Source organism: Oncorhynchus nerka, linkage group LG7, assembly GCF_034236695.1.
Source record: "Oncorhynchus nerka isolate Pitt River linkage group LG7, Oner_Uvic_2.0, whole genome shotgun sequence".
Taxonomy (NCBI): Eukaryota; Metazoa; Chordata; class Actinopteri; order Salmoniformes; family Salmonidae; genus Oncorhynchus; species Oncorhynchus nerka.
This window is the reverse complement of record NC_088402.1, coordinates 29,233,979-29,256,175: the sequence shown is the minus strand read 5'-3', so window position 1 is coordinate 29,256,175 and position 22,197 is coordinate 29,233,979. Positions and strand designations below refer to the sequence as shown.

The 22,197-nt window shown below is 43.5% G+C and overlaps 1 protein-coding gene across 3 annotated transcripts; it reads left to right on the top strand.

The window, feature by feature from the left end:
* Positions 1-9,280: 9,280 nt before the first annotated feature.
* Positions 9,281-22,091, top strand: LOC115131423 (anillin-like). Of its 3 annotated transcripts, none has more exons than XM_029663142.2 (23): positions 9,281-9,495; positions 10,882-11,035; positions 11,478-11,969; positions 12,174-12,529; positions 12,766-13,153; positions 13,332-13,582; positions 13,781-13,888; positions 14,018-14,159; positions 14,383-14,588; positions 14,794-14,939; positions 15,512-15,659; positions 16,031-16,166; positions 16,337-16,513; positions 16,756-16,882; positions 16,978-17,026; positions 17,131-17,184; positions 17,715-17,747; positions 18,020-18,038; positions 18,268-18,380; positions 19,086-19,172; positions 19,419-19,526; positions 19,766-19,938; positions 20,283-22,091. In XM_029663142.2, the coding sequence occupies exons 1-23, from the start codon at positions 9,478-9,480 to the stop codon at positions 20,395-20,397; spliced, it is 3,600 nt and encodes a 1,199-aa protein (XP_029519002.2). In that variant the 5' UTR covers positions 9,281-9,477; the 3' UTR covers positions 20,398-22,091. The 3 variants fall into 3 exon arrangements, with proteins under 3 accessions (XP_029519002.2, XP_029519003.2, XP_029519001.2); XM_029663143.2 differs by having other exon boundaries at positions 12,763-13,153; positions 16,337-16,501; XM_029663141.2 differs by having other exon boundaries at positions 12,763-13,153.
* Positions 22,092-22,197: the final 106 nt, after the last annotated feature.

Genomic DNA, 22,197 nt, shown 5'->3' with positions numbered 1-22,197 from the left:
CATTTATGAAGATTTTACACTATTGTGGAGAGATGTACTGTTTGGATTCTTTACATACAATAGAAATAAGCGGAATCATTTTTATGTAATTAATTTCATTATTCTTTTGGCCAAATTTCATATACACAAATGTAAATTTACAAACAGAAAACCACATTTTCGTACCCTACAAAAAGAAATTGAACTGTATTTTAAGACGGTTAAATGCTCTACTAACAAAAAAGCTGTTAGAATTGTAAGTATATGCATGTCCCTTGGTCCTTGTGTAATTGTAATGTGATATTGTACCCCCTAGCTCGATTGTCCATTGTTTGTAATCTATGTATGCTTGTGTTCCCTCATGTGCTTTATGTATTGATTTGTTGTTAATAAAAAATAATAATAAAAAATAAAAAATAAAAAAAGAGATGACGTTTTCAGTCAAATTCAGATTTTTCAGTAAAATTTCAGATTTTTCGCAACTAATATTATTCCAAAGTGTCATTACAGTTTATACATATTTGTATTATGTTTTTCACTTTTTTTTAACTAAACCTCATACAAATTCCGCCAAATTGTTTAATAAATGTAGCTTCATTCAATATCTGCTCATCTGATTCCATGTATTTCTGCATGTTTTAAATTTGTGACTCAGACTCAATGGCATAAAGAAAAGCATATGCTTCATTTAACCGGGCAGGTCAAATTCCATCCTCCTTATGTCTCACTGAAGGTAAGGCCTTGAATTATGGGATTATAATGATGACAGAAGCACAGAACTACCTGGGTTTGTATTTTGAATTTCGTGATCACACACTATTTATGATTCATGGTTGCAAGTATGATTCGCAAGTTTGTATCATGATGTGTGAAAGATTTAAGAATGGTCGCAAACTTGTAATTTGACATTTGAATACATTCAATAAGATTTAAAGCATAAAGTGAATTTACGAGTATGAATATTCTACTGTGAATTTAAGATACACTTGCAGATTTTGAATCTGCGTGTACTCTGAGTTATGTCACTGTTATCACCTTACCAAGAGATTTGTACATTTGTAGAAAGTTTTGTTCATTTGTAGAGATTTGCTCTGGGGCAGGACCTTTTACTCCTGAGTCCTGACCAATCAGTTTCCTCTGCCAAAACCACAGCTGCCTAACCATTGGCTGGATTGTTCCATCAATCAAAACATTTTTAGCATGTGAAACATAATGGTACATTTCAGATGAACTCCAGACCACTCTACAGGTACTTAAGAATGGCTTGACAGAGAGCAATGGCCAGAAGAATGATTAAGACAGTGAAAAGGGACGCATGGCAGGAATTTTGTTCCACTATTGTTAGAGGGACCGAAATTGATACACTTTGGAAAATGTTTTTTTTTTTTTAAATACGGGGAAAGATAAAACTGATGGAATTCCAGTGTTGGTAGAAGGAAACATCACAGCTGTATCAAGTAAAGAAAAGTCGAATGTCCTACGTGGTGCATTTGCAGCGGTTCATAGATGTGAGCACCTGTGTGATGAGAGTAAGAGGAGATGTAGGGAAAAGTTAAAGAAGCATGGAGATGTCTTTAAGAGGAAGGGGGAGTCAGGAGAAGCTATGAATGCAGAGTTCTCTATGTTTGAGATGACGTTGGCGTTGGAAGGCTGTGGGCAAGCTGCTCCTAGAGATAGGGTATGTTAGTGATCAAATCAAATTTTATTGGACACATACACATGCTTAGCAGATGTTAATGTAAGTGTAGCGAAATGCTTGTGCTTCTAGATCCGACCGTGCAGTAATATCTAACAAGTAATCTAACAATTTCACAACAACTACCTTATACACACAAGTGTAAAGGAATTAATAAGAATATGTACAAAAAATATATGGCTGAGCGATGGCCAAACGGCATAGGCAAGATTCAGTAGATGGTATAGATTACAGTATATACATATGAGATGAGTAATGTGGGGTATGTAAACATTAAATAAAGTGGCATTGTTTAAAGTGACTAGTGATACATTTATTACATCCAATTTTTAATTATTACAGTGGCTAGCGATTTGAGTCAGTATGTTGGCAGCAGCCACTCAATGTTAGTGATGGCTGTTTAACAGTATGACGGCCTTGAGATATAAGCTGTTTTTTAGTCTCTCGGTCCCTGCTTTGATGCACCTGTGCTGACCTCGCCTTCTGGATGATAGTGGGATGAACAGGCAGTGGCTCGGGTGGTTGCTGTCCTTGATGATCTTTTTGGCCTTCCTGTGACATCGGGTGGTGCAGGTGTCTTGGAGGGCAGGTAGTTTGCCCCCAGTGATGCGTTGTGCAGACCTCACTACCCTCTGGAGAGCCTTGCGGTTGTGGGCGGAGCAGTTGCCGTACCAGGCGGTGATACAGGATGATCTCGATTGTGCATCTGTAAAAGCTTGTGAGTGTTTTTGGTGACAAGCCAAATTTTGAACTTCTTCCCCGCGTTGTCTGTGTGGGTGGACCATTTCAGTTTGTCCGTGATGTGTACGCCAAGGAACTTAAAACTTTCCACCTTCTCCACTACTGTCCCGTCGATGTGGATAGGGGGCTGCTCCCTCTGCTGTTTCCTGAAGTCCACGATCATCTCCTTTGTTTTGTTGATGTTGAGTGTGAGGTTGTATTTCCTGACACCACACTCAGAGGGCCCTCACCTCCTCCCTGTAAGCCGTCTCGTCGTTGTTGGTAATCAAGCCTACCACTGTAGTGTCGTCTGCAAACGTGATAATTGAGTTGGAGGAGTGCATGGCCACGCAGTCATGGGTGAACAAGGAGTACAGGAGAGGGCTGAGAACGCACCCTTGTGGGGCCCCAGTGTTGAGGATCAGCGGGGTGGAGATGTTGTTTCCTACCCTCACCACCTGGGGGTGGCCCGTCAGAAAGTCCAGGACCCAGTTGCACAGGGCGGGGTTGAGACCCAGGGTCTCGAGCTTAATGACCAGTTTGGAGGGTACTATGGTGTTAAATGCTGAGTTGTAGTCGATGAACAGCATTCTTACATAGGCATTCCTCTTGTCCAGATGGGTTAGGGCAGTATGCAATGTGATTGCGATTGCGTCATCTGTGGACCTATTGGGGCGGTAAGCAAATTGGAGTGGGTCTAGGGTGTCACGTAGGGCGGAGGTAATGTGATCCTTGACTAGTCTCTCAAAGCACTTCATGATGACGGAAGTGAGTGCTACGGGGCGATAGTCATTTAGCTCAGTTACCTTAGCTTTCTTGGGAACAGGAACAATGGTGGCCCTCTTGAAGCATGTGGTAACAGCAGACTGGGATAGGGATTGATTGAATATGTCCGTAAACACACCAGCCAGCTGGTCTATGCATGCTCTGAGGACGCGGCTGGGAATGCCATCTGGGCCTGCAGCCTTGCGAGGGTTAACACGTTGAAATGTTTTACTCACGTTGGCTGCGGTGAAGGAGAGTCCGCAGGTTTTGGTTGCGGGCCGTGTCAGTGGCACTGTATTTTCCTCAAGCGAGTGAAGAAGTTGTTTAGTTTGTCTGGGAGCAAGATATCGGGGTCCGCGACGGGGCTGGTTTTCTTCTTGTAGTCCGTGATTGACTGTAAACCCTGTCTCGTGTCTGAGCCGTTGTATTGCGACTCTATTTTGTTTCTATACTGACGCTTCGCTTGTTTGATTGCCTTGCGGAGGGAATAGCTACACTGTTTGTATTCAGTCATGTTTCCGGTCTCCTTGCCCTGATTAAAAGCAGTGGTTCGCGCTTTCAGTTTTGCGCGAATGCTGCCATCAATCCACGGTTTCTGGTTGGGGAAGGTTTTAATAGACGCTGTGGGTACAACATCACCGATGCACTTGCTAATAAACTCGCTCACCGAATCAGCGTATTCATAAATGTTATTGTCCGGCGCTATGCGGAACATATCCCAGTCCACGTGATCGAAGCAATCTTGAAGCGTGGAATCCGATTGTTCGGACCAGTGTTGAACAGACATCAACCAAGGATTGATGGCAGCATTCGCGCAAAACTGGAAGAGCAAACCACTGCTTTTAATCAGGGCAAGGTGACTGGAAACATGACCGAATACAAACAGTGTAGCTATTCTCTCCGCAAGGCAATCAAACAAGCTAAGCGTCAGTAAAGAGACAAAGTAGAGTCGCAATTCAACGGCTCAGACATGATAGGTATGTGGCAGGATCTACAGTCAATCACGGACTACAAAAGGAGAACCAGCCCCGTCGCGGACCACAATGTCTTGTTCCCAGACAAACTAAACAACTTCTTTGCTTGCTTTGAGGACAACACAGTGCCACTGACACGGCCCGCTACCAAAACCTGCAGACTCTCCTTCACTACAGCCAACGTGAGTAAAACATTTAAACGTGTTAACCCTCGCAAGGCTGCCAGCCCAGACGGCATCCCCAGCCATGTCCTCAAAGCATGCACAGACCAGCTGGCTGGTGTGTTTACGGACATATTCAATCAATCCTTATCTCAGTCTGCTGTTCCCACATGCTTCAAGAGGGCCACCATTGTTCCTGTTTCCAAAAAAGCTAAGGTAACTGAGCATTCACTTTCGTCATCATGAAGTGCTTTGAGAGACTAGTCAAGGATCCTATCACCTCCACCCTACCTGACACACTAGACCCACTCCAATTTGCTTACCGCCCCAATAGGTCCACAGACGACGCAATCGCAATCACATTGCACACTGCCCTAACCCATCTGGACAAGAGGAATACCTATGTAAGAATGTTGTTCATCGACTACAGCTCAGCATTTAATGCCATAGTACCCTCCAAACTCGTCATTAAGCTCGAGACCCTGGGTCTCGAACCTGCACTGTGTAACTGGGTCCTGGACTTCCTGACGGGCCACCCCCAAGTGATGAGGGTAGGTAACAACATCTCCACCCCGCTGATCCTCAACACTGGGGCCCCACAAGGGTGCGTTCTAAGCCCTCTCCTGTACTCCCTGTTCACCCATGACTGCGTGGCCATACATGCCTCCAACTCAATCATCAAGTTTGCAGACGACACTACAGTGGTAGGCTTGATTACCAACAACGACAAGACGGCCTACAGGGAGGAGGTGAGGGCCCTCGGAGTGTGGTGTCAGGAAAACAACCTCACACTCAATGTCAACAAAACACAGGAAATGATTGTGGACTTCAGGAAAGTTATAAATGAGAACTTGTTCTCGACTGGTCCACCTGGTTAAATAAAGGTTAAATAAATAAATAAAAAATGTAATCTGCAAAGTGATACACAAATTGGCTTAATTATTTATTTACTAACTAACTAAAAATTCACACAGAAATACATAAACACATTATTGATTGGCTTGTTACACAATGGAAAGGAGGTCGGGAACGATAAGGAGTGGGAGAGACAAAGAGAGTGGGCTTATATGTTCCTACATTTGGAAACTACGCTCGCCGTAAATATGAATATTTAGCACCCTAACAACCGCTCATTCGGATTGGAAATGCAACATATATTTACACGTAGATGTCTTTCTCTGTCGTCTCTCTGATGAAACCATTTGATCCATCTATGGTGAGTATTTCGATGTAAGTCTCTGGTTGTGTAAATCTCTGGTTGTCCACCAGAGCTCAAAATGCCCTTAGTTGTAGTAGGCTTCTTTATCTTAGAGTGTCCTTAGAATGGATACTCTGGAGTACCTACGAGAGAACTGTTATTTGCAGTTGTAGGCTTCTTTGTCTCTGAGTGTTTGTTACAAAGTATACTCCAAATTTCACAGACGCGGTGGTCTTTGGTCGAGTTTACTAGACTACCAGACTTAACTACAGACTGAATGTTTCGGTGTAGTCTATCTTCTTCACTCATTCTGGTGTTGTAGTTTTAAACCATTTGTCAGCCGTGTAGCCACCGCTCCATGCTGTCTGGTCTCTATTTAAATTCCAACCATTTCAACATGTGGACCACGTCCTCACGTTCTCTGGTCTAATGTAAATTTCGTCACGAGTCCTTTTTATTCTTGAGTAAAAATGGGGCGTTCCATTACGCCGACACAATTTCTGTGCTCACTTGATCATGATTACTGACTGAGCAAAAGTTTACATGAAAAACAATTCTCATTTAGAAGGCTAAAATCACATTGTTATCTTCACAAAAATATTCTTAAACTTAATCATTTATTTTATACAACATTAGATGCAAACCTGATAACTAGAACGTGTACACCTTCAGAGTTACAGTTGTCTTGTTATACTATCCTTAATGATATCACAAAATAATAAATGATATATTTTAGTTCCCACAGCCCTCCACAAAGAAAGAACTGATAAGCTTCCTGGGAATGGCGGGGTACTACCGTGCTTTCTGTAAAAAGTTTTCGGTAGTAGTGACCCTGACCAATCTGTTGAAGGCCAAGTCTGAATTTATCTGGTCCACCCAGTGTCAAGAGGCATTTGATGCAGTTAAGGCTCTTTTGTGTTTGGCACCTGTGTTGGTAGCACCAAATTTTGGGAAACCTTTCAAATTGCAGGTAGACGCCAGTCAAATCGGTGCTGGGGCTGTGCTTCTCCAGGAAAATGATAACAATGTTGAGTGTCCAGTCAGTTTCTTCTCCCGGAAATGTAATAAGTATCAGCAAAACTATTCTGTAATTGAAAAGGAGGCTTTAGGTCTCCTTTGGGCTTTACAGCACTTCGAGGTCTATGTTGGTTCTGGTTTGACCCCTTTAACTGTGTTCACTGACCACAACCCACTTATTTTTCTGAGGTCCCTGCAAAATCCCAACCAGCACCTGATGCGTTGGGCTTTTTTCTTGCAACCATTCAACCTTGATATTAGACACATTAGGGGTAAGGATAATATCATTGCTGATGCTCTGTCCCGTGCTCCTTTAACCTAGTTTGTATCTTCTCTCTGCTGACCCCTACGGGCTGTCTGCGCCTCTTTCCTCTTAAATTGCTCCCCAGGTACCAGGGCTGCTGGGTTTGAGGGGCGGACAGTCAGTTGGGGGACACGGGGCCACTACTAGGAGCCGGGACTGGTATCTTTTTTTTTCTTTTTGGGGAATTTTATTGTTGTGAATATGTTTGGGCCGAAATGTGGGTTTTAAGGAGGGGGGTGTCACGGCCCCTCTGCAGTGCAGGGGCGGTTCCTCCTGCAGGCAGAGGAGTGTCGTTAGTGATTGGAGTCACCTGGGCTCAGGGTATTTAAACTGCTTCACTAATCTCTCTCTCTCTCTCTGCTCCTCCAAGTATGATCCTGTTTTGTTTGTTCCTTTGTAGTTGTGCATAGTTTTCACTCAGTCATTCACACACACAGATTCATGCATCCCTGCACTTTACATACACTTTACATTATGATACTGTCACACCTCATTCCTTTTTATTTGTTTAAAGTTAATAGTTTTGGTTTACAATAAAGAACCTTTTTGATTGGCCTATACCTGTTGTTTGCGTCCCCTCATTTTTGCCACAGGCTATGAGCCGGCCTCTCATGGTCAAAGATGAGAATCACGGACTGGTCCCCCGAATGCCGATGGACCTGTTTTCATGTTCTCTCTCGTGTCATAGTCCCTGTGGTCTGGGACGTAGATGTGGACATTCACCAGGCTCTGGAGAGGGAACCCTCTCCCACTACCTGTCCTCCTGAGCGTCTCTACGTTCCCATGGGGATAAGGACGCGACTGTTGACCTGGGCACACACATCTCTCATCGCTGGACATCCTGGGATCACCTGTACTATACAATCACTCTCCGAAAAGTATTGGTGGCCCACCTTGAAGCAGGACGTTACTCGCTATGTCAACTCCTGTTCTGTGTGTGTCCAAACTAAGTCTCCCCGACATGCTTCAGCAGGGAAACTCCATCCCGTGCCTCAGCGTCCCTGGTCTCATCGGTAACGACAATGGACAGATCTCCCCTCTGACGGTTTCACCACCATTCTGGTGGTTGTGGACAGATTTTCTAAATCATGGCAGTTTATTCCTCTCTCTGGTCTCCCTACCTCTCTTCAGGTTGCTGAGGCACTGTTCCGGCAGGTCTTCCAGCATTATGGCCTTCCGGAGGACATCGTCTCCGACCGTGGCCAGTCTACACACACGTAGGACATAATAGTGGATGTGTTTAACTATTCTTTTTGGGGACCCGAAGACATTTTGTTAGTCCCCACGAGGTCAAGTTATATTTCTCGGGGGTTTATGGTTAGGGTTAGAATTAGTGTTAGGGTTAGGAGCTCGGGTTAGGATTTAAGGTTATTTTTAGGGTTACGGTTTGGAGCTAGGGTTAAGGTTAGGCTTTTGGGTTAAGGTAAGAGTATGGGTTAGGGAAAATAGGATTTTGAATGGAACTTAATTGTGTGTCCCCAGAAGGTTGGCTGTACAAGACTGTGTGTGTGTGTGTGTGTGTGTGTGTGTGTGTGTGTGAGAGAGACAACAACGTACAGTACCTGTCAAAAGTTTGGACATATTTTGAATTGTTTAACACTTTTTGGCTTACTACATGATTCCATATGTGTTATTTCATAGTTTTGATGTCTTCACTATTATTCTACAATGTAGAAAATATTAAAAATAAATAAAAACCCTGGAATTAGTAAGTGTCAACTTTTGACTGGTACTGTGTATATAGCCATAATATGATATTTGAAATGTCTCTATTCCTTTGGAACTTTTGAGTGTAGTGTTTACTGGTTTTTGTTTTTGTTTATTTCACTTTCTTTGGCAATGTAAACATGTTTCTCATGAGAATAAAGACCTTTGAGAGAAGACAGGCTATGTGCGCACTGCCCACCAAATGAGGTGGAAACTAAAGCTGCACTTCCTGACCTCCTGCCAAATGTATGACCATATTAGAGACACATTTCCCTCAGAATACACAGACCCACAAAGAGTTCAAAAACAAACCCAATTTTGATAAACTCCATATCTATTGGGTGAAATACCACAGTGTGCCATCACAGCAGCAAGATTTGTGACCTGTTGCCAAAATAAAAAGGCAACCAGTGAAGAACAAACATCGTTGTAAATACAACCCATATTTGTTTTTATTTTCCCTTTTGTACTTTAACTAACATATGACATTTGAAATGCCTTTATTCTTTTGGAACTTCTGTGAATGTAATGTGTACTGTTAACTTTTATTGTTTATTTCACTTTTGTTCATTATCTACTTCACTTGCTTTGGCAATGCTAACATATGTTTCCCATGCCAATAAAGCCCTTAAATGAATTTGAATTGAAAGAGAGCGATAAAGCCCTTGAATTAAATGGAGAGAGACTTGAATGGCTAGACTGCGTCTGTCCTCGCCCATCGGGTTTATCATTGGCTGTCGCGTGATTCCAAACGTCGGAGTCTGCGCAGTGAACACAGCACTGAAATTCAAATATTGAACATATCTGTTTGTCAAAAAAAGAAGGAACGAACGACGCGTCTGCAGAAACAGCGGCTGAGAAGCTGTCCGCGTTTAGTGTATTAGGATAGATAAACGACGATTATTCAGTATACGTTAGCTAAATCAATAGATTTGAACAAAGAAACTCTTATCGGAATGGATCCGTTTACCGAGGTGAGTGCAGTTTGTTTCTAGCTAACTGCCATGGCCAGCGAACGATAACGTAACGCGTTAGCCAACAAAACATTATTTCTTGTTGCATTGCATAAAGATGGTAATCTTGTTTGATAGTCACTGTCAAACCCATATTTGTAGAACTGAAATAATGTTGTAAAACCTGGATTCAAAACAACGTTAGTTACGTTAAATATCTAACGTTTGTGTGGTAACGTTAGGTAGCTAACTTTAACTGGTAGTAACGTTTGGGACAAAACATTGAAAGTATTGGTTGGAGTCAAACTAATACTTGTTCTTCAACAAATGTGAATTTAAATATCTTAACTAGTGTAGCTGGGTAACTTTAGCTTAATTCAAATGTATGACGTTAACTGAAACTAACTCAGTATAGAAGTGACATCTAAACCCTGCCACCTTCCATACGTATATCATTTTATAGCTAATGTTAGCCTGCTACCTTTCCTCTTCATAATTCATAATACTGTACTAAAATTGTATGCCAGCACAAGGCAGTCAGATGATTGTCATCTTGTCAAAAAAAACTCAGCCCCTCCCCTAACGTGCGAGCAGGGGGAGAGGAATCTGAGAATACTACAATTCCCTTAATAGGTAATGAATGGATTCCTTGGTCGACTTCAGTATGAATACAGTAATGTTTTCCACCTTCATTTCCATACAACATCTGTCTGTCAATTTCCCTTTCTGATGCACCCTGTCAGCTTTATCAATTTTACCAAATGTGCCAGGAGGAGTGAGTGTATATTTCATTTTTTTTAAGTCACTCAAGTTAGGAACTAAGTGTTTCATAACAACACTGATATAGAAAAGCAGTGGCTGGCATCAAAATCCATAAAATGTCAATTCCAACCAATAGAAATGCCTGGGAGATTTCAAATCCAGTAGCCACAACACGTCAGAAGTGGCTCATTCCTGAGGAATGACACACACACTTTAACAACTTTTCCACACATCCTGGCTGGGTGTGAGACGTGTAGGCAACTGAAACAGGCAGGAATGTGTTGAGTCTTGCACTGTAACAACCAGGGCAATAAATCATGCCTCAGGACTGTTTGCCTTGGACTGGGAGGCCAGCTAGGGTTTTGGTGTTCAGATGAGAACTGACAGGAGAGGAGGCCAGGGAGGAGTGTAGAGACAACTGCAGCCCTATCTCCCCCAGACCTAGTTGTTTTTCTTGACCCTATGACATGGACTAAAACTTATTCACTATTTTAAGGCTATAGACCACTGCAATCCACTGCTCAATATAGGTGCAATAGCAGAAATGAAATTTAAATTAGAAGAAAAAAAGGCAAGAAATTGTGTAGACATTGCTTTTAATTGCAAATGTGTTACATTTTCTAATGTGCTTTTTTACCTGCTCAGAAACTCCTGGAGAGGACCCGTGCTCGCAGGGAGAACCTACAGAAGAAGATGGCAGAGAGACCCACTGCTGCTAACAGACAGATGGCCAAGCGAGCTAGGGAGCCTCTTGCTGAGACCTGCAACAGCCTGGTCACAGTGCCTGTCATCGAAAAAGGTACGATCTTACTCATTTGTTCTCAATATGATACAACATAATTTCTCAATACATTCATTTTCTAGCCCAGTGATAGTTCTGGCTGCGATAGTAAGTATTGCATTGATGGGAATCGTTTTAATTTAACCCATAGATGTCTCCATTAGCCTTTAGGTGGTTGAACTTCATGCCCTGCACGTGTATGGCTTCCCATACCGGAAGCTTGACCTTTGAAACAGCTCACTGAGAATTATGTTCAAATCAAGTCGGTGGGATGGGTCTATGGCTGAAGCTTTCCCTAGGCTGTATTCAAATATAGACAAAATTGTGAAGTTTTAGATCGTCTGTTTATGTATATTTGTGAGCTTTAATATGGTACTCAAGGTAAATACTTAAATATTAATTTTGTGGATTGGAAATCTCCCACTGTAAACTTAACTTGTCTTTCTCACTTGACCCCCAGCCCCTCACCCATCCAGCAAGCCCTCTCCCTCAAAGCGGAGTCGTTCAGGTGAACTTGGCCAGCCCTCCATGATTGGCGAGGAGAACAGGGAGCCTTCAATGACTTCTCGCACCCTGACCCCTACTCTGACAGACCCCCAGACTGACCGGAAGCCCCCAACGGGCCCAGCCAGCGTCCGCTCTGCCGCCTCTTTGGAGAGGGTGGCTGTCCGTCCTCCTGCTCCCGTTCCTGAACCAGAGCCCATGTTGGCAGCACAGCTTGTCCCAGAGCAGGCCAGGGAGGTAGCACGCTCTGCCCCAGAACCAGAGAAGGTGGCTGTGAGTGCTGCTCCACAGCCACAGAGGACCAATAATGTGGAGGTGGTGCCTGCTAGCCCGGTTCTTCAGGGGAACCGAGAAGCGCAGAGGGAGGCTCCCACCTCCTCTACCCCTGCTGCCATGAAGTCTCGCCTGGCCAGACTGGCTGAACAAAGGCAGTACTGGGATTCTGAAGGTAAGGCACGTGGCCTGTTGACTAGCTAGATAATTTCATTTGCACATGTAGCACCTGCTTAACCTTTATAGATCACCTGAAAACCAACATTTTTACACAACAATGTCAGTTTGGAATTAGACTCCTACAATCATATTAACAATCATATTAAAAGCATATTTGTTTTTGCCTGACATATGAATGCCCATGTTTTTCCCGTCGAAGGTACCTCTGAGGTTGGAGACATCCCAGCAGCCCTGTCCCCAGTAAAGAACCAGACCCACCCTAGGCAGGCTCTGGCCCTGGCCCCCACACCTGTCCCTGCTGCTGCATCCTCAGAAGCCCCCGTGGGCAGGAAGGGTCGCCTGGCCAACCTTGCTGCCAGCATTGGGTCCTGGGAGGACGACCTCAGCCACGCCGCCCCTCGTAGCAGAGACCATGCACAAGGGAACCCTGGTAGTGTCAGTATCGCCACCCCTGCTTGGAGGAGAGAGGCAGGTATCAAACCTATCTCTGTGGCTGCAGACCGGACACAAATGAGTCAGTCATCAAACAGCAAGCCTTTTCTGGACTCCACCCAGGCGAGTCATAATGCGACAGTTGGCTTGGTTATTAATCATGATGTACGTAACTTTTGTGTGAGTAATATGTCCTCCCATGGGAGAGGCTGATTCTACAGAGGCATTTTGGATGTGAAAATGATTCAAAGTAGAAATTAAGATAGGAAGTGGTGATGCTTTGCAAGAAAGCAGTGTGCAGTAACAAGTTATTTTAAATTGTTTGGTTAATAAATTTCCCTCTTCCATTTCTTCAGCAGCCTTTCAACTCCCCAGTCAAGTCTACCGGAGTGGTTCCCCCCAGCCACCAGAAGACTGAAGTACCTGAAGCCAGACCAGCTAGACAGACTAGCAGAGGTCTCCCCTCTCCTTTACCCAGTCCCCAGAGGAGTTGCCAGGGTAGAGCCTCAGCCTTCACACCCAGCTCCCAAAAAGGTGCTCCCTCACCTGTGCCTCAGAGCCCCCTGAAGAAACAGGCCCTGTCCCGAGTCCTGGAGGTCAATGCCAGCCCCAAGAAGTCAGAGCTCCCTACACAGCCCTCTAACACTGGGCCCTCTGTCCTGCAGACCAGGGAGAGGTTCACCAAGGAAGCCACCCTGGCCACTCCCCTGCAGCAGAGGGGCACCGCAGGAGCAACTGGAACTCCAGGTGAGCTAGAATGAGCACTCAATTTAGCTTTTTCTTTTTTTCTAAGCTGAAGTTGACAACTTATTAGGTGGTTCTAAAATATCAGATGTTTTAATATGCAGTCTCTGTTCATTTGTCTGTTGCTGTCCACTTCCATTGTCCTCACAAGAGTTACTAAATATTTTTCTGTTTCCAACAGGGGTCAAGTCGTTCATGGAGCGTTTTGGGGAAAGGTGCCAGGAGCGCTCCGGCCTGAGTTCCACTGATACCAGCCATGGATCTGCCGCTCATACTCCAACCGTAGTAAACTCGTCTGGGGCAGGCCTGGTTGGTCATACCCCTGTGGTGAGCCATTCTGGAACCCCCAACACCAGGCTGGTGCAGGAGAGGCTGAGAGCTGCCCAGGTTGCCAAAACCACCACCGCTGACCTTGCACAGAAACAGAAACTGGTATGTACAGTTCACTTTATTTGCTCAGACCTTCTGCCTTAATGTCTTCAGTTTTGCCTTTGTACAGTACTTTGGCATTTTATTTTTCTAAGCTCTTTTTGAAAATAAAGTATTACACATGTAATTATGACATTTGTTTTGTGACCAGACTGTTGACAAACTGATGAAACATTGTCATTTCCTTGTTCTTTATTGCAGGAGCGCGAGTCGGAACTGGCTCAGATTCGTAACCGGTTCCAGAAAGGGAACAACATTTGGAAGATCAAGGATGAAGAGGCAGACACCAAGAGAAACACAGAGGCCAAGGTTGGTGGTGAAGTATATTTCTTTTGACCATGCTTGGACCAACCTTTTATGTGCAGACTGTTGTATGATGGATGACTGCAAAGCAATTAGGAAGGAAATGTTAAATGATCCTGTAATAATAATTCTCAGGATCTGATTGAGCAGCCTGATGAGCAAACCGCTTCCCCTCTGGATAGCCTGAATTCAGCACCCAAAAAACCCAATGTACCTGCTGCCACCAACCCAACCTCCAGCCCTGTGAAACGAGTAGAATTCTCAGTGGAGGAATCAGGTACTGTACTTACTGAGTATACTACTTGATCATACTAACTTGGCTTTCGAATAGTACACTGATCATAAAAATAAGTATTTGGATGCTTGAATCGGTTGCAATTTAGTGTTTTAATGTCCTATGGTTTCGGTCAACAACTAACTTAATTAGAGCAGTCCTTACAATCTAAGTTCATACCGTTGGCGTCACTATATAATATTCCACTACGATTCTCTCACTGCAGACGAAGATGTGAGTCATGAGCTAGAGGTGAACGTGGACCAGTCCATCAACTCTGATGTGATCAACGGGATCTTTGACGGGCTCCATGACCAGAGCGAGGTGCAGAGTGGTGAGGAGGAAAATGAATTGAACATCTCCTCTATGTCCATCCTCACCCCCTTCTCTGAGACTGTGGCTGCTGTGGTCAAGAGCCCAGTGAAGATGATGGTGAGTTAAAGTACAAAGCTGGAAACAACTTAAAGCATACAAAGTAGTAAAATCTTTCAGCCATTTAATGTCTTGGGGACGTACAACGGCTTTTTAATGCCAGCTTGTCATATTTTATTTGCGCCCATGGACTAGATACAATGTTATGGCGAATTATGTATTTTTTGGGGTCAACCTAATTACTTTCATGTATATCCCTGCCCAGATGTCAACCCCAGCCAGTTCGTTCAACGCTAAGAGCCTAACTCCTGACAGTGTTTCCAGACCCAGTAAGTTCCAGAGGGCTCGCATGCTCCGGGCTGGGTCATCAGACAGGCTAGAGACCGATGATGGCCACAACCTGCCCTACAGGTAACCAACCAGTTAAAGCCCATACCCAAACTCTAATGTAGCTGGCTGAGCTTCACCCCTTCTACTGATACATCAACAACTTTAATTTGAATTTTTATTTAGTTTCACTGAGTTCAAGAGATGGCTAGGGCTGGGAATTGCCAGGGACCTCACGATATGATATTTCCACGATACTTAGGTGCTGATATGAATTGATACTATTGCCATTCTCACAATTCTGTGTGTATTATGATTGAATATTGCGATTTGATTTTCCAAACATATTGCTCACTGTCTGCTGCAGAGAGAGCATGAGCAAATGCATTTTGATCAGTCCGTGAAATGAAAGTGCTGAAATTGTTGGCTCGCTATTTCACGAAGATGGGGGAACGAACTATAGGAGGAAAATACTGGCGTTTTGGCGCAGGTACAGCCGACTAGTGCAAGCTAACGCTACCTACAGTAGCAAACTTGTTTTTCATATATTTTCTTTCAAATCTAGATTTTGAGTTAAATATCTATCGTCCAAAAATAATATTGCCATATATAACTATCGATTTTAGCCTTTACGTATGTTTTCCTTTCTCTTCCAGTATTGATGCGTACAGGTCGACCAGGATCAAGGAGAGTACGGAGAGGCCTCGTGTGAGGCAGGTCATCGTGAGGAAGGAGGATGTGTCTCGTAGAGCAGCAGAGGAACCCAGGAGCCAAGGACACACCAACATCAAACAGAAGATGAAGGTAAAGGCATGAACAGACCGGTAGGATTGTTGTGCGTCTGCCGGCCAAGAGTACTTAGCACCTCTGAACAGAGTGCCGGCTGTAATTTGCACATATGGTCCCTATAACACGCCGTGTTGACAGCAAGCAATCGAATGGTCCCGTACTGTGCAGACCAACAGTCTGGCTGGATAGAAACAGACTGGACCACAATGCCAGCACAAGAACAATTCCGGTGTCATACTGTGAGAAGGATCTCACTCTGTACAAAAACCTGATTTCATAGACTAAAGTATCTTTCCCCCTCATTCCGTGTAGGTTCTTCTGACCACTGATGTTGATTTCCTCATTCCATGTGACCAATGAGATGTCTTCTTTCTGATTCCTTGTAGGTTCTGACCAATGAAATAAACCTGCAGCAAACAGTGATCAGCCAGGCTAGCCAGGCCCTGAACTGCTGTACTGATGAGGAGCATGGGAAAGGCTCGCAGGTGGAGGCTGAGGCTGAGAGGCTTTTGCTTATAGCCAGTGAGTTCCCATTCCACCCCTACAACATGGGTGGACATACTGACAGCCAATCCCAATTTGCTCCATACCCCTTGGGGACCTGCTGTTATATCTTGAGATTATCTACATGCATTTCGCATTAACATTGCATTCAGTTTTCTTATCAGTCTTATGTTCTTGTCTCCCTCCAGCTGAGAAGCGGGGGGCCCTGAAGGCAGAGCTTGACCATCTGAAGGGAGAGGGTCCTAGCGGTCAAATGGGGCAGGGTGGGGACATGGGGGTCACAGCCTCCAAGGGATCCATCTCCCTCCTGGAACTACGACTGCCCCTCAAAGCTGACTTTGTCTGCTCCACTGGTAACAATTCAGGTTGAGACCCAACACACATATTGTTACTTGGTTATCTCAGAATTTATTTATTTTAATTATGATGGATATTTTTTTGTAATTTGCCTGCAACCAAATTGCTTTTAAGGAACAAAGTTCTTGATCTCCTGTTTCCCACATTGTGCTGTCAAAAAAAAGATCCAAATGTACATTGCTCAATATACTTCATGTATAGTGTGTTAGACTGAAATCATTAAGTTTTCTATTGTATGTGTTTATTCAAGAGTGGTCCAGCCATTACTTCTTCATCATGATCCGTGCTGGAGCTGAGAATACAGTTGCTACTCCCCTAGCCAGCACACGTAGCGCTATCAGTGGAGACGCGATCACCTTCTCTACCAAGTTCACCATGTGAGTTAAACTACACACATTCTCTCTCTGGAATTCTGTAGAATAATATCACTGTCATGTCCTTTTCTAATGTATTTCTCTGGCTTCCATTTTAGGCCTGATGTCTCTAATGAATTTGCAATTGATATTGAGGTTTATTGCCTGGTGAGTTTTTGCTACTTTCGGCAAATGCAGATATTGTTTGAGGAGGTCTCTGACTTCTTTGATCTGGGACTGGGTTATTACTCTAACCCTAGTTATTTCTTCAGGAGCAGAAGCGTGAGTTGAACCCTGACAAGAGGAAGAAGCCCAGCAAGTCAAAGGTAGTTATTATATTTTCTCAAATGTGCCATAACAAACTACAAATTAGTTTATTGAATGTTGTAACTGAGTATAGTCTTGTATCTTGGCTGCTATTTTCTGCTTGAATACACTGCCATTGTTATGCATCAGAATATGCATGTAGAGCCACTTTCAAATGATGTCCTGTCTCTAAGATGAGATGGTGTGTGTTCAGATACTCTGGAGCCATGTTCACAAGGCCCACGCGTTGTGCTTGTCTGTAGGGACTGATTTTAAACCCCCATTCACCTTTTTGTGTGGGTGTACTGTAATGTTACTACTCGGTAGTAGAACACATCTAATGCTGGTGTTACCAGGCCCTGGGCCTGCTGCTGCCAAATACACACACTAGGCCAGCAGGCTCTACTTTTCATTCCACACGGTGAAGGGTCCCTTTTGTAGGATGGAAGGCTTTGTTCACAGCTGGCAATGCAGTTGGCTTAGTCAGTGATTTAGTCAGTGAGTCCCAACGTAACCTCTTCTGAAACTGAATCACCGTTTCTCTTTCTAGGCCATCACTCCCAAGAGGTTCCTCGCCATCACTGTAAGCTTTCATTCTTACCAACCTCTAATACAGACCGTACTGCCTTGTGGTCATATGCGGAATGTTTTAACACATCGGATCTGTTATGGGGGCGATAAGTAGGAATGATTGCCACATGAGAAATGTAGACTTGCATCGGTGAATGCATTATAGTAATATTCTGTTACTGTGTAGATTATGCTGTCATGCATGTTGTATGCACAGCCAGCCATCTTGTAAATGATTCAAAACATGCCTCTCTTTCTAACATATCTGGCTCGCTGCTCCTGTAGAAGAGCAGTCTGACTCCAGGTAAGGATACTTTTTCGGTTGATGAATTTGAACCCTGATGTCTTACTGTGCTTGTTTAAATAATTCTGCTGCTAGTGAATCTTTTTTTGAAGGTTTTACTTGCAGTTGTTGTGATGTGTGGTTGTCTCACCTACTTAAATTGAACTTATTGTTGCAAGTCTCTGGATGACGATAATGTCTGCGCAATTACAAAAACATTGCTGAAACAATCTCCTAATGCTCTTTGCAGTGGTGGCCAGTCCTGGGGGTCCTAATGCAGTACGAACCAGTAACTTTGTCCTGGTCGGGTCTCACAAGCTAACGCTAGCCTCTATTGGGAAAAACAAGTTCTCATTGGAGAAGGTAAAATCCATAGACCTTTTACATTATAATATTAATGGTCTAACTCATTTGCTTTCACTGTTGTACAATGCAGTCACTTTCATTATATCCTGAATTCACCCTCTATTTCCAGTTTGGCTGTATCTCTGCACACAATGCCAGCTAATGTCTAGTGTAGTCGTAGGGGAGGGGGTAACATTTCTAGCGTTTGGAACTGACAGGGAGAAAGACCTCCCATTCTGAGTTTTTCTTTTCTTTTTTTCCCCACCTGCACGGTCTGTGTGCTACCTGCCAGACTCTGACACTCATTCACTCACACATACCTTGTTTCTCTCTCTTAGATCAAATATGAAGGCATTGAAAGAGCACTTCTCAGAGATATGTTTCACAGCAAGGTTGCTAATCGATCCACGACCACTTTAATATTTTGGGGTTTGTGACATAATGTGGTTCTGTTGTGGCACCATCTAACATTTCTAACCTCAATCTACAAGTTGGTTGGTATTGTTGTAAGGAAAATAAGTTCTGCTGGATGTTTTTTGGGGTGTTTCAGGCAGTGTCCAGTTAATGTATTTCAACATCCAATTGAATCTTCTCTACAAGAAGACGAGTCTTGCGTTTCAGTCTAAAGCCCGATTAACACAATCTGTCCTGTCACCCGATGAAAGCATTTTGTGTTGGTAGTCTTACAGCTGAGGACTGTTACATGTCCTGTGTAATCTGTAGGTGCCTTTCCTGTGCCCCTTGGAGGGACACCTCTACCTGAAGATGCAGTGTGAGGTGGGCTCCTTTGTGGAGGAGAGAGGCTTCTTGGTGAGTACACACTGGCTTTGAACGCGGGGCCCCTGTACACCTCAAGACTGTTGGCCTGCTGCGCTAAATCATATCAATCAATGAAATGTATTTATCAATCCCTTTTTACACATTAATTGTCAGTGTGTTTATAGGAACCCTGCTTAGACCACAGAGGAAACAGAGACCAAGCCTAGGCATTCATGTCTTCATGTCTGTCAAGGTTTATTACACAAGCCGTTTCAATAGCTTCCTTCTGTTTTTCAGACAATGTTTGAGGATGTGAGTGGGTTCGGAGCATGGCACAGGAGATGGTGTGTCCTGTCAGGATACTCTATCTCCTACTGGACCTACCCTGATGATGAGAAACGCAAGGTAAGAGAGGACGTGGAAGCCAACCTGCCTCTGATCACTATTATTGGAGCCTTTTCTTGAATGAATAGCCGTATGAGCCTAATTTCAAAATACTGTAGGACTCTAGTGGAAATCAGGCTTTATTTAGGTAATTCTTGAGTTTTAATGTACCCGTATGCCAATTCATGTTGCCTCCAATTAGTAGCTTTTTATATTTTAATTTTCAGTTTATTTCTTTGGGCGGATCCATGTCTTTCTAGAAGCCAATTGGACGCATCAACTTGGCCAACTGCACCAGTTGTAAGGTGGAGCCAGCCAACAGGGAGTTCTGTGCCCGGCCCAACACATTTGAGCTGATCACCGTCCGGCCTCAGAGAGAGAGTGACATAGAGACGCTTGTCAGCCAGTGTAAAAACACAATGTGTGTCACCAAGTAAGTCTCTAGTCGAAGTTGCCATCGCACTGTGTTTTATAGGCAAATACCTTGCGTGAAGAATGTTGGCTGATTTTGACATTTAATGCACTTGACCCCAAGTTTCCTATTTTTTTGCACTCTTCTCCCTGAAGTGAGCACTTGTTTACTCCCTTCAAAGATTTTAAAACAATTGGATTGGAGTAGGCAGTGTCTAGTATTAACATATTTCTCAAACCAATCCAATGCCTTCAAATCCTTCAAGGAAGTTAACGAGTATGCACTTAAGGGAGAAGGAAACTGAATTGGACTTGGGCCTCCGTTCCTGTATACTGAAACACATGACTCTTTCCGTGTACCTGCAGAAACTGGCTGTGTGCCGACACCAAGGACGAGAGGAACGTGTGGATGCAGAAGCTCAACCAGATCCTTGTGGACTTGCGCATGTGGCAGCCAGACTCCTGCTACAGGCCTGTTTGAGCACAGAGCCCCCGCCTGGACCCGAGGTTAACACCCTGAATGGCTCTGGGTCTTATATGGACTGTCACTATCAGTGACACGATGACTAAGTGCAATACAGTATGAAAGTTATTGAATAAGATTTACCGGTGGGTGGTATTTTTTTAGAGGTGTTTTAAGACAGTTTAAGTTTGGGATGGGCAACTGGTTGATCAATCCCCCCCTCAACTCAGTCGGGGTCTCAATTTACTGTTGAGAGTTATAGTAGACTATACAAGGTGTAATTTGGTTGTGAATCAGCAGTTTTTATCTTGTCAGTCACTCGATTAGCCCGCGTCAGCTAACATTTATTTAGATTGGTAAGCTAGTCTAACCAGCTATCTAAACTTGTGGTAGTCATAGTCGAATTACAGTCTGGGGGGGACCCCCATTGATTTTCTTAGTTACTCTCACTCAGATGGCACATTACCTGCAAACATTTCTTTCCGACCATGGCAAAATGTGTAGAATTGCAGGAAATTAAGTAAAACATTTTCTCTCCTCTGTCAAAAGGGCCGCTAAAATGTTTTGCTCGCAAGGTCGCTGCATGTGTGGTTATGGATGTGGGTACTCAGACCTGTGAGCACTGCGGCCCCTCGTGATGAGTTTAGATTTTGTGGCCCCCACCCACATCGAAGTTGCCCATCCCTGGTTTAAGTTATGAGTGTGAGAGAGATTAATAAAGCTGTACTTTAGTAGATATTACAGTATTGACAAGGGCTGCTGGTGCTTTTACACAATCCATGCTGACCCTGTATTTTCTATGCATTTCCAACGTGTTAAGGCCATGCTACCAACTTTGAGAGAATTTTGAGACTGTTGCATTTTGGTTTTCTGTGCTGTTACACTCACATGATTTGAGGAACATTATAAAATATTTAAATTTGTCACACCCAATTCTAGAATAATCTGCGTCAGTGCCAAGGTGATGCACCAGAATTTTATTCTATATACATACATGTGAATGCTCCTCTTTCTCATAGTATTGGGAGAATGGCATGATTTAGAAGCACTGTTGAACAACCATAAGAGGATTGTAGATTTAGCCGCACACCTTTATCCACTCAATACCCTTCTTGTTTTGCTATTCCCTTTTTCCCCTTTGCAATCTTAACTATAGCTAGTCTTGTATTTATCATGTTGCAAACTCTGGTTATAAACTTCTAGGTCAATGAGACTACAGAACGAGAACCCTTAATATTGTTTTATGTAGATGTTTTATTTTTGTGTACATGTTTTAAATGGTTACAGTTAAACTGGGTGTGGGTCAGCAGATATGAGTATATTTTACCACCATTATATTGTAATGGTGAACTTTGACAGTTGATGTTATTGCAATAACCTATGGGCACATTTCTATTCTGATTTTAGTTTAGCTATGCACTGTCATGAACTGCAAAGCTTATTCTCAGTCCCAGTTTTAAGCATGTGCTTAGAGGACTGAGTGCATCACCTTTTTGTGCTTTTACATGGATGATTTGGGGGGAATAGTATGTCTTATCTACCCATTAATTAATGCACAATGTTAATTTTCCACATGTTGGCAGTTCTATTATATCCTCTGTTCTGTCCTGTCTTTCTGGTCTTTCATTGGCACAACAAGCACTCCAAATATTCCTGATGTACTGGTAATTCTGAAACGATGAGACTTAAATAAATGCCAGCTTTAACCAAAATAGTGTTTTGTTTAAAGACGATTAGGGTTGCATTTTAAGGTACATTCTGGTGTTTTAGACCATATGTAGCATGTCAATCTAAAATTGGCTATGAAGGGTGAGAAAT